The sequence below is a fragment of the Cervus canadensis genome, chromosome X (genome assembly GCF_019320065.1).
Source record: "Cervus canadensis isolate Bull #8, Minnesota chromosome X, ASM1932006v1, whole genome shotgun sequence".
Lineage (NCBI taxonomy): Eukaryota > Metazoa > Chordata > Mammalia > Artiodactyla > Cervidae > Cervus > Cervus canadensis.
The window spans coordinates 142,341,982-142,353,863 of record NC_057419.1 but is presented as its reverse complement, the minus strand read 5'-3'; the positions used below and the strand labels follow the sequence as shown (position 1 = coordinate 142,353,863).

Sequence of the window (11,882 nt, the reverse complement as noted above, 5' to 3'; positions counted from 1 at the left end):
TGGCAACAGCCCACCCCACAGCCACGCCTTGCTGCCCCTGCCTGGGCCCACCCGCCGCTGGCTCCCAGCTCACTAGTATTTTGGTGGTGTAGGCACTGTTGATGGAGATGGCGTGGACCAGGAGGTCGAGGATCTTGGGGGTCAGGGCACTGGGGGCTGGAACCTCTTTGTAGTGGGTGTCCCCGAGGTAGGACTGCACCACGGTCATGCGGTTGGTGGTGAGTGTGCCCGTCTTGTCGGAGCAGATGGCCGTGGCATTGCCCATGGTCTCGCAGGCATCCAGGTGGCGGACCAGGTTGTTGTCCCTCATCATTTTCTGTAAAGGGCACAGATGGAGGCTTGGGTAGCCAGCTGTTCTGGGGGAGGGGGTTGGCCCAGGGCGTGGGGGAGCAAGAAGCACAGCTCAGATGGGCCAGGATGATGCCCCTGCCCAGTGCCCCCTCTCAGGCAGGCCCTGTGGGTTCTCCACCCACCACAATCTCTGCCTTCATCCCCTGTGTCCCAAGGGTCATCCTTCCTCTTCTCTCCCATCTCAACCCCCTGCCCCCCGGGACCCTGCCCTCATCTGGCAGATGCTGGCTTGTCATGCCCCCATGCTCAGGAGGCTCAAGGATGTCCAAACCCAGCTCTGTATCCCTGCTCGCCACCCACCACGTTCTGCCCCTGAGTGATCCCAAACTTTATCCGGTCCTCGCTTGTTCAAGCTACTTAAGGGCTTTGCGCCTCGAGTCCTGGTTCTGTATCCTGGTACCACGGGACTCGTATCCATGGTGTGTTGATTTTATTACCTTGACGGAGTAAGCTAAGGAGATGGTGACAGCAAGAGGCAGGCCCTCCGGGACAGCCACAACCAGCACGGTGACACCGATGATGAAGAACTTGACAAAGTACTGCACATAGACAGGCGTGCACTCCGCCAGCCATGCCCGGCCATCTATGACGAAGGTCTCGATCACGAAGTAGAGGACCAGGATGATAACAGTGATGGCGGACATCACCAGCCCTGCCATAGGCAGTGGAGGTAGGAAGGGAGAGCAAGACGGAAAAGATAAGGGATGCTGCAGCCTGTCCCTGGATTCTTGGAGGGTCACAGTCCATCCTCACCAGAAGGGGCAGAAGCGGGCCCTGAAGGCCATCACGTGTCCCTGGCTGGTCCCCTGGCTGATTGGCCCATGGTCCCCATCACTTTTCCCTTGCCCACTTGTTCTCCTTGGCCCAGCCTCAAGCCCAGGAGCCCAGCATCCTCCCCGCCCACCAGGTGGCCCCCTGGGCCACCCCGTCGACAGCCCCCACCTGCTTTCCCAATCTGCACGGCCAGTTTGGTGAGCTTTCCCTGTAGGACCGACTTCTCCTTCTTGGGCACGTTGGCTTTCTTCTTTTCCCGCTCCTCCATCTCCCCACCCTCTGCACTCTTCAGGGGCTGCATTTCCATGGCAACGGCCCCATCCTGCTTCTTTGCTGTGCAAAAGAGAAGCCCGAAGCCAAGGTTAGGACCTGCCTGCTGGGGTGACGGCTGCAAGCGGGGCTTTCACAGGGCAAGCAATGGCACGCCAGCCCTCCTCTCTCATCAGCCCAGGCCCTCCTGAAGCGGGCGCTGTCCAGGGCAGGACCGAGATGCTCCTCTTGGGGCCTCGCAGGGGAAGAGAAGATAGACAGAAGCACTGCTAACTGGGGCGTGCACACAGCATGGCCAGTCCTGTGACGCCCCAAATCTCAATATCCGAGAGCAGAGACCTGGGGTCCATGGAATATTCCAGAACCCAGAGCTGACTCTGGCACACTGGCGTCTAAGCCATGTCCCCACTCCCCTCAGGGAGGCCCAAGAATCCCCGTACTGTCCTCCCCTGCTCTTGGCTCAGGCCTTTGCTCCTCTCCACTAGCTGTCTGCCCACCTCCTCTCTGGAACTAGCAGTTCTGTCACAGCGCCCCTGGTGCACCCTAACTTAGTGGTGCTGTTTCTCATCACCCTTTATGGTCCCTCCACCACCTGGAGTGGGCACCCAACGCTGACACTTATCCTCGTCTCCACTCAATGGGCTCTCAGTGACTCTGCACGCCTCCTGCCACCTTGTGGGGTCAGCCAATCCCTGTGGCCTCATCTCCTAGCCCTTTGGCTGCAGCCTCAGGGACACTCAACATCCCACCTAGCTGGACCACTCTAGCCTCTGCCCCCAATGCAGTCTGCCACTCCCCGTCCCAGCCTGGGGCTCTGGCCATCGGACTATCCTCCAGTCCCAAGTGCCCTCCCAACCGCCAGCAGCCTCTGAACTCTGTCTGCCTCATCTGAGATGGCAGCAGGCCTCAAAGCCTCAGCAGAAAGGCCATTGAGCTGGGAACCCACTGGCCCCACGAGGACTTGAGTGAGTCCCCCTTCCGGAGCGTCAGATACCTCACCAGGATGCAGGCTCACGGGCCATCTTTGTGCACTCCTGGTGGGGTCTGCTGACCGGCCGCTCGCCCCACTCACCTGGCCTCCAGGTCCTGCCCCTGCAGCCGAGGCAGGCGGCCCCCCCACCCCGTCTGGCACCCTCTGCCACCCATCCTGAGTGCAGAGAGCCCATTACCTTTGGTCTGGCTACTCTCCATCGCCCCATCCTGCTGCTTGCCTACAACGGAGAGGAACGACAGACACGGAGACTTGAGAACACCACGTGGCCCTGGTAACACACATGCACACGGGACAGCGGGGCACAAGACACTGCAGCCAGTGTGTGTCGGAGGAGGGGCAGGCGGTGAACCCGCGGGCCAGAACCAGCACAAGGGGCTTGCCTGGATCGGCGGTCCCCAACCTTCCTAGCCCTGGGGACTGCTTTCATGGAAGACAACGGCTCACGTCCTGCTGTGCAGCCCAGGTCCTACATGGAGCAGTATCCATCCGGGGCTCGGAGGGTTGTGGTTCCCTGGCCTAGATGGTTCCTAAGCCCGGTGGCCTAGAGATCAGCTTTCTACTCAGCACGGCCATGGAGAGAGAGGAGTTGGCCAGGGTCAGGACACCCACAGCACTGGAGGGAGCATCAGGGCTGGACCCCAGGTGGATCTGTGCAGGGGTCTTTCGCTTATGTGCTTTGCCACCATAAAGCCTGCAGCTGGCTGCTAGGAATGGTGGCAGTGACCGACTTCCCTGTGCCAATGTAAACGGTGCCAGCCATGCCTCTGGTTCGCAAGGTTGGCAAGGACTGTCCCGCTGGGAGGGCTCAGGAGAGCCAGCAGGTGAGGGGATTCGGGCTTGGGAGTTCGGGTTCTGCACCCCAGCTTCTCTTGCTTCACCTGCACTCAGGAGAGCTCTCCAGAAGACACACATGGACAGCCCCATATCCAAAGACCACCGACCCTGGGCAGGAAGGGCTCGTGTGGGCTGGCTCATCAGCCCCCATGGAATAGCTCATGGTCATTGGAGATCCTGGGATGCAGACTGGAGGAAACGTAGCTCCCAGGTGGTGGGGTGTGGTCTGGGGGGTTCTAGGCAAGCAGGAGAGGACCCCTCCCCACCCCCATGGGGGGTTGGTTGGGCCCCGTGGGGGCGTTCAGAAGCGAAGGGGTGGGTGACAATCCGGCATGAGGAAGGTGTGTTGCCCTGTGATTGGGGGAGCCTTCTGGGGGAGGGAGGGAGGTTTGAGAGGAGCACAGCCAGAAGACGAGGGCTAGACCTGGCCTGCAGAGGGGGCAGGAGCCAAGGGAGGGGAGGAGGAGGAAAGACAAGTCAGCCCAAAGTGGACCACGAGGAGTCAAGCCAGAAGGCAAGAAACAGCCTTTAGTGGTCAGGGAGTGCTGAGCCCCGCAGGCAGGATGGATCTCAGTGGAGGTGAGGAGAGAGTGAGATCCCACCTTCCAGTCTCCAGTGTGCAGTAGTGGGTGCAACGCCCCCTCCCGGAGCCTGGCCAGGTTGGCCTCCCCTCGGGGCTCCCTTCCTCTAGAAAGCCAGGTGCTGGGGATACCTCCTACCTGACATAGCAAGCAGGGGACAGGAGCTGGGGCTGCGGGGACCCAGGGGACTGGAGGTCAAAGTTAAGGGGCCTAGGACTGAGGCCTTCAGGCCTCTGACATTGAAGGGACCTAGCATGAGGGGAGGAGCCTGGGAAGGAACGTAGAGTGGGGGCGACCTGCCAAGTAGTCATCAGGATGTCACTGGAGGGTCACCGGGGACTCCAGTCCAGCCTAGGGGAGGTCTGGGGCCCGCCTACCCACCCACTGGTCCTCCTGGGGGCCCCAGGGTGCTGACTGTGCAGAGACACTGGACTGAGCCCTGCGGGGAGGAGAGCCCACAAAGGGAACCCAGGCCCAGGCTGCCAGGACCTGGGGCCCTGGTAAGCCTCTAGGCAACAGCAGCTCACCTATCTCCTCCAAGGAACACAGTGGCCCAGGGAGGGGGACATGAGGATGTCTTTCCTTACATTGACCCGTCCCCGTGTTCCTGGGTTGGCAGACTGATCCCACCTGCACTCAAAGCCCAGTGGCTTTGATTGACTGGGGTGGAGCTGGTGACTGGTGACCTGCTGCCCCTGTCCACAGGACCCTGGCTGCAGGTGTCTGGCACACAGTCCCCCCATACCAGTGTGTGTCTTTGTACTTCTAGTGGGCCCAGGGGGCTTCACAGAGAGGTGGGGTGCACATGGAGCAAACACCATTCCTCACCTGCTTTGTCACAGGAGTGGCCTGAGGGGAGACCCAGGTCAGTGCAAGGTGAATTGTGAGCAGATGTTGTGAGGACTGCAGGGGGCAACTGCCATGTCTGGGGCTCAGGATGGTAGCAAGGGGAGGCAGCTGGGTAGCCATGTGCCAGGGTGGATACAGAGCTGGGATCTCTGAAAACATCTGTACCTCGACAGTGCTTTCCCTTGGGGTGAAGGCCCTGGCCCCCTCTCAGCTTCCCCTGCCATGATGGCCTTTAGAGAGGCCTTCCTACTTGGGAGCCCTCCACCTCGGCTGTGTTTCCCTAGCTGTCGTGGCCTGGACCCTCAACACCTCACCATGGGGGCTGAACACCCCCCCCAGGATTGCCCCGAAGCTCTCTCCCAAGCCAGGGTGGCTGGTCTCTGCCCTCCAACTCCCTTCCTACTCAAGCAGAGCCCTCCCCACACCCTGGTACACCTGCACCCGGGCACACATGCCCCAAAGCCTTCAGGGCACAGCCATCCAAAGGAAACTGCCTTGCACAAGATTTGGGGCCCCAAACTGCTGGACCTGGGGGAAAGACCTCAGAAAAGGGGCCTCCAAAAGGAATTCCAGGAGAGAGGGTATGGGTTCCCACCCGCTGAGGGCTGGTTCTCATCAGTGCCAGAACAGGGATGGGTTGAGCGAGGGACCACCAGCAGGCAGGCTCAGAGGAGAGAGCAGGCTTCATACAATGGTTAGTGCTGCATTACCTTTCTTATCCTTCTTCTCTTCCTCCTCTCCACCAGCTCCAAGCAAGGTAAAGATGATGCCCGTCTGGGAGTTCACACCCACAGCCGTCACCACCATTCTTCCAGAACCTTCCATGACATGAGTGCCTGGCACAACAACACAGAGAGGCTGAGACAGACACCTGTACCACGGGGCTGGGAGGTATGCTCAGCACCTCCAGGTCTTGTCCCAGGACCAAGAGCCCTGCTTTCCCCTGGGCTCACCTGACAGCAGCATGGGGTCCTTGTCTGTTGACTTGCGCACATGGTCCGACTCGCCCGTCAGGGAGCTCTCATCGATCTTGAGGTCGTTGCCCTGGATGAGCACGCCGTCGGCAGGCAGCAGGTCTCCTAAGGCCGGCCAGGCAGCCAGAACCACAGACCGTCCATGCGTCTGGGCAGCCTTCCTCCGCACTGCCTCCCGCCACTCCCAGAGGATGTCCCTTTGGGCCTGGGTAGCCACCCATCCCCAGTCCTGTCGTCCAGCTGCCAGGGAACCGGGCCCACAGAAGCACCCAGCTGGGTGCGCTGGAGGGGCTGCCCTGGGCGCACTCACCATACTTGACCTGGGCGATGTCCCCCACCACAAGCGCAGCCACGGGCACCTGGAGGAGCTGCCCGTTCCGGATGACGGTGAACTTCTGCTCCTGCTCTATGCGACTCTGCAGGCCTCGGAACTGCTTCTCTTTGCTCCAGTCGTTGAAGGCCGTGACCAGAACCACGCAGATGACAGACAGCAGGATGGCGGCCCCCTCGATCCAGCCCGCCTCGGCTTCCCCTTCATCTTCCGCCCCAGCCGACACGTTCCCACAGGCTGCGCCCACCCGAGGACAGAAGGGAAGGACGGAGGCGGCAGATGAATTCCTTCACTGGCTCCTTCCTGCTGCCGGTACCTCCTGGGACCCCCTCCTGCCCGCCCCTCGGTGGTGCAGCCCTCGGGCCCGCTATGCGCCTCCACGCCCCGTCCCTCCGCGTCCGCCCCGCCCCTCCGCGTCCGCCCCGCCCCTCCATGCCCCGCCCCAACACCCCGCCCCCTGCGCCCCTCCACTCCACTCCCCTTCACGCCCCGCCCCGCCCCTCACCTTCGCTCTCCTCCCCCGGAGGTGCATAGAATGAGAGGCCCAGGGATACGATGGCGGCCACCTCCAGGATGATGAGGGTCACATCCTGCAGGGCCTCCCACACCAGTTGTAGGAAGGTCTTGGGCTGCTTGGGGGGGATGAAGTTCTGCCCATAGATCTGCCTGCGCTTCTCCAGGTCGTTGGCGTTGTCAGCCAGGCCTGCGCAATGCGGGGACACAGAGCAGAGGCACAGAAGGAGACGATGGCACACACCCCCCGCTCCCTTCTCCGCATCCGCCCGCCTCCCCCTCTAGACTGAAAACTCCCAGGAAGCGGAACCACACTGGCCGAGCGCCTGGAGCCCTTCTGCAAAGCCTGGGGGGGCACATAGGGGGCGCAGGCAGCATCTCCAGCTGCCTGGACGGCACAGGTGTACGAGCACGCCATAGTGAGGAGTCCCCAGCACGAGGAAGGGCTGGACCACCCTCCCACATGCCTGGGTGGGGCCAGGAGCTAACACCTCCCTCTGCATCCTCACAAGCTAATGTGTGTGGGGTGGCAGGGAGGGAACGCGGGGTGCAAAATCCACACCCACAAAGGGGCTGTCCCAGGCACTCATTTCAGAATCTGTGGCCTGACTTCTCATTCTGGGGACAATCCACTTCCTACCCAGGTCAGCACCAAGGCCTCTGGGTCTCTGCTTTCACAGGGTGAGTCTCCTCAAGCCCATACCTGAAGGCAGCAAAAGCTTCCACGTGGGACTGGCATTCAGGTTGCTGCCTCCCAAGGCCAGACATCCGCTTGGCCATCTTCCCCAGGGGTCCCACCCTCGGCCTTTGGGCTTCAGCTTCCTTCCGGGCCCTTCCACAGGACCCCTCCACCCCAAAGCTTTCTGGCTTTTCGGTGCCCCCAAGTGTCTGGCCCCACACTGACACCTCATGGACTCCGTGGCTTGCAGTTGCCAGCCCTGAGGAGCTACAACTCCCAAGGCCTCCAGTGTGGAGGGGCGGCAGTTGGGGTGGGGCAACCGGAAGGGCTGGGGTCCCAGCCCATGGGGTGCTCCTTGTGGCAAGATGTGGTCCTAGATGACTTAAGAACATGAAGGTGCTGAGGGTGGCATAGAGGAGTCCGAAAGAAGGAGGGTGGGTGTGTGCTGGGTAGGGAAAGGTGGTTTCTCGGGAGGGGATGATGGAGCCCCTAAGGGTGGAAGGACCAACAAGAAAACACCCTCTGAGCTAGGCTGTGACTGCACACTGTCTCCCCCACCCAGCAGCAGCCACAGCTGTCTCTGCCCTTCTCCGCTGGCTTCACTGTGCCTGGGCCCAGCCGCGGGTCAAGTTTTTGGAGGCTGTGGTCTCCCACTGGGAGAAACTGAGAACCTCAGCTCCTAAGGGCCCGGGGACCCAGCTGAGGGCTTGTGTCCCACTCCCCTGACCTACAGAAGATATGAAAAGTGGGCTTACTACTCAGAAGGTTCTTGAACCCTGAGTCTCCCAGACACCCAGAGTCTCCACTACCCCCACTCTGGGAAAGGGCGCTGACTTGGAGCCACCAAGAACCACAGAGGCCCAACCCACCATCTAGAGAGCCCCTGGGCCCCTGTCACGCCTCAAGAATCTGCACGCTGCCTGCCCAGCCCCATCTGCCCAGCCGGGCCCTCAGGGCCCCTTTCCCAGGAGTTTCCTCTCTCCCTCCCTTGGCCTGTCCGTTGGCCTTGGTTTGCCCTTGATGCTGCCGCAATGCTTCTCTCTCCCTTGCCCGACAGCAGCCCGAGGGCCTTGGCCTTCCTGTTGGCGCTGGGGTCTGGAGAAGTGCTCATGGGGGGTGACCCAAGACAGCCAGCAGCCCCTCCAGTTCCGAGCACACACTGGTCCGGCCCAGGTCCAGGCTGCAGGGGCAGTGGCCGGCGGTTGGCATGGACACAGATGGGCACCCTGCCCGGACCAGAGGCCAGATGCCATCAGAATTGGATTAGGACCACATCGTGCGGCTCTCCGCTCATCTGCCCCTCCTTTCCATGAGTGTCAGCGGAGGCCAGCCAGGAAAAGGGCCACTCACCCTAGCCTGGCCTAGGCTCCCAGCTTCTGGAATTCTCTTGGATGCACTTACTGCTGGGAGGAAACCCAAAGTCCCCTCCTCCAATATAGCATGCACCTGCCTGGCCTGCTGCACCCCCCACCTTGCCAGGGGGTGTGCGGGGACCCTGGGGCTCAGCTAAGCTGTACCCCACCACCCCCCATCCTGGAGCTCAGGTCATTGTGTCTGAATGGCAGTGGGAGCATCTAGGTGGGCCAGGACCTGCGCCTTCTTCCAGATGCAGAGTGGGCTGGCTGGCTCCCTCTGCCATGGCTGGGCCACCCACCTGGGCACCTGCTCTTCTCTAGGCCTGCCCCTCCACCGGGTGAGCGCCAGAGCCGCTGTGGCAGAATCGGGCATGTTCCCAGGGGCCTTGACATTTTAAATATTTAACAAGGCCTGACAGGCAGAGGAAGGAGCTGCCAGCTGAAGCCCATCTGCTTCCTTTCATCTGGGAGAGGCCAGAGCCCTGGTGGCTAAATGGCCCTCTACCCCAGGCCTTCCCCCAGCCCCAAGTTGGGGGTGGGGGGACGGGTCAGGAGGAGGGGAGGATAGAGATCCTCTGGCTCTGAGCCAAGCCATCTGCCCCTGATCGATCACACACCCGCACCAGGCTGGGGCCCTTGAGAGCACAATGCAGGAGGGACCCAGGCGGGCCCTCAGTGCTCCTGACCTGGCCAGGTGGGTGTGCTCTCACCTGGCCTCAGGCCCACCTCCTCTGCGGGGAGCAGGGGCGCATCTCTACCCCCTGTTGCAGCCCTGGTGTCACCTGCAGACAGATGGAGCCAGGGAGCAGGAGACAAGGGCAGCAGCCAGGGCACTGGTGTGCCAGCCGAGACAGGGCTGACGGGATCCATCTGCACTGGCTGGGGACTGTCCTGGCACCGGCCTGGGGTAGCCCCAGTAGCCCTGCCAGGGAGGTGGCAGCTAGGCCAGAAATGCTCCAGCTGGTGGAATCCGGGGCCAAGCCTGGCTCCCCCCAGGGGGTCCTGGCCTCCCAGCAGACCCATAAGGCCTCCACACCCAGAACCTTCTGGAGGACACAGAAGGGGGACAGCGTGTGGGGAACACTTGGTCAAGGGCCACCCCGCTCATCTCTTGCTGAGGTTTCAGTTTATGGCCCATCCTGCCAGCATGTGCCATTCAGTGCCAGCTCCCTCCCTTACTCAGCTTGAGTACTCCATTGCTATTTCATCCAGAGAAGAGATGCGAGTGGGAACCGCTGGTGATGGAGGCAGGGGGACAGGGGGGAAGGTTGCCCCATGCAGAGCATCTCCTGCTCTAGGGGAAAATGGTTGCCCAGGGAGGGCACAAGGGCACAATCGTGGTCATGGTTTAGTGAAGAGTGCCTCTGGGAAGCAGCTGCAAGCCCGGTCTGCTCTGGGGCTATGGAGCCTCTTCAGAGAGGAGCGTGGGGAGGTAATGACCCTGCACCACTGGCATACCCACCCTGCTGGCAGACTTACCCTCGGTGGGTGAGGTCTTCAGCCTCCTGCAGAGCCCGCCCACATCCCCGTAGGCCTCCTGGACTTTCTGCAGTGCCTCAGCCCCCCGGAGCTCCATGAGGGAGCGCAGCTCGGCCAGCGTGCACCCGAAGCCGCCTGCATGTGGGGCCTCCCGCTGCTGCTGGGGTTTGGGGTGGAACTCGATGGAACTGTTGGCCACGTCGCCCATCCTGCCTGTGGCACGGGAGGGGGTGGTGTTCTCACAGGTGCAGCCTCCGTCTGGGGCAGGCAGACCCCCGAGGTCCCAGCACCGGGGTGAGGTGTAGCCGGGGCGGCCAAGTGCAGACACCTGGGGAGAAGGAGGTGAGAAGCGCAGTTGAGACGAAACCAAGGTCCCCTCTCTGTAATGTTCTTTGCAAATGTGCACTCATGTCGAGCCACAACTCACTGGGTGCAAAATTCCCCCACCCCCCACCACCCCCAGGCCACGCCAGGGCCCCTCATGCCCAGCAGGCCTGCCTGCCAGGTCACCTCTCAGTCCTGCCCACCACAAGCACACAAGCTGGCAGGGCTTGCCACTGGGGGCAGGAGGCAGTGTGAGAGCCTCCTGGTGGGGACCTTCTGTCAGCAGCAATAGGCAACCTGGGACATGGGGGCTCTCGCTGCCCCCCAAGTCCACCTGGGCCCCCACACTGGAGCAGGTGCGACATGTTGGGATGGAACGAACAGTGGGTGGTCCTGCTCCGGCATAGATGCTCCGTCACATTCCCTCCCTTGCCTGATTTAAGACTCGCCCTGAGTGGCAGGCATGCTGTAAGTCCCTGGCGGCAGTGGTCTTCGGGGGGGGGGGCCCTGCGGTTCAAGGTTTCAGGCCTGCGGGGGTCCAGGGAACAGGGCAAGCCACGGTCAGAGCCAGCTGGGCGCTAGGTCAGGGCTTAGTGCACAGGTGTTTCTGCTGCCCTGGGGGCACCTGGGGTCCAGGGCTAGGAAGGGAGAGGGTGGGGTGAACAGGGGAAAAGGAGGGGAGAGGGCCAGAGGGGGAAGGAGGCAGGGAGGGAGGGAGTGGAAGGGGAGGGTGGAGGAGAAAGCGGAAAGCAGCCACAGGTCACGGGTGACTTCTCTGTCGCCCTGCCCCACAACACAGCGCCACCCCGTCCCCCATACCCTCCAAATGGCAAAATGAGGAGCTGGAATCTCACCCAAATTAACAGCAGCTGGCTAAGTCCTGGGCCACCCACCTTCCTCCTCCATGGAGCATCCTGAAACTTGCCTGAGGAACTCTGGTACCCCTGGCTGCCCTGTCCACAGCCCTCACTGGGTCTGGTGGCACAGACCACGGGGGCCTCTGGGCTGCTGGGTCCTGGGTCCCGAGCTTCTCCAGCTAGTCTCTCCCCTCCTCTCATCCCGGATGGCAGCCTGCACGGAGTGGCAGCATCACCAAGGCCACGCATTAAGCTCCTGGAACTGAACAAGTCTCAGTGCATGTGGCCTTGGCCTTCACACCAGTGCAGACGCCTCCTGGCAACGTGGCTCAGTTGGGCTGGATCCCTCACCTTTGGGGAAGCTCCCGGCTCACAAGGATCCTCTTGGAAGCAGCTCTTGGCTACCCACCCAGGTTTCTGATCTAGAACTGCCCATGGAAACACAATGGCCCGGAGGCGTGCAGCCTCTGATCTCAGGAGAGCTGTGGCTGCTCTCAGAGGCCGGCCAATGCCAGGAGCAGGGACGTGCCCCAGTCCTCAGGGGCTGAGACCAAGTCTCTGGGAAACAAGGTTCATTTCCTTCATTGCCCACCGGCCCAAGGGGGCTCAGAACACAGAGGGGCTCTCGGTTCCTCTGGACACTGAGGCAGTCCCTGCCACAGAGGTGCAGCCTGAGAGGCATCTCAGCCAATGGCCATCTAAAGTGAGCCAGGTTGT

The 11,882-nt window shown here is 62.0% G+C and overlaps 1 protein-coding gene across 7 annotated transcripts in view; it reads right to left on the bottom strand.

Moving 5' to 3' along the window:
- ATP2B3 (ATPase plasma membrane Ca2+ transporting 3) overlaps positions 1-11,882 on the bottom strand; it is a 61,394-nt gene that overhangs the window by 32,795 nt on the left and 16,717 nt on the right. For all 7 annotated transcript variants that reach the window (XR_006267340.1, XM_043457563.1, XM_043457564.1 and 4 more), the window contains exons 2-10: positions 9,985-10,312; positions 6,464-6,661; positions 5,938-6,195; positions 5,607-5,732; positions 5,364-5,489; positions 2,565-2,606; positions 1,294-1,458; positions 789-1,003; positions 74-316 (exon numbers count right to left, since the gene is read on the bottom strand). Coding sequence is in view for 6 of the 7 variants with exons in the window: in XM_043457563.1 (XP_043313498.1) it covers positions 74-316; positions 789-1,003; positions 1,294-1,458; positions 2,565-2,606; positions 5,364-5,489; positions 5,607-5,732; positions 5,938-6,195; positions 6,464-6,661; positions 9,985-10,192 (1,581 nt within the window). In the remaining variant the exon portion in view is untranslated. The remainder of the gene's footprint in view (positions 1-73; positions 317-788; positions 1,004-1,293; positions 1,459-2,564; positions 2,607-5,363; positions 5,490-5,606; positions 5,733-5,937; positions 6,196-6,463; positions 6,662-9,984; positions 10,313-11,882) is intronic.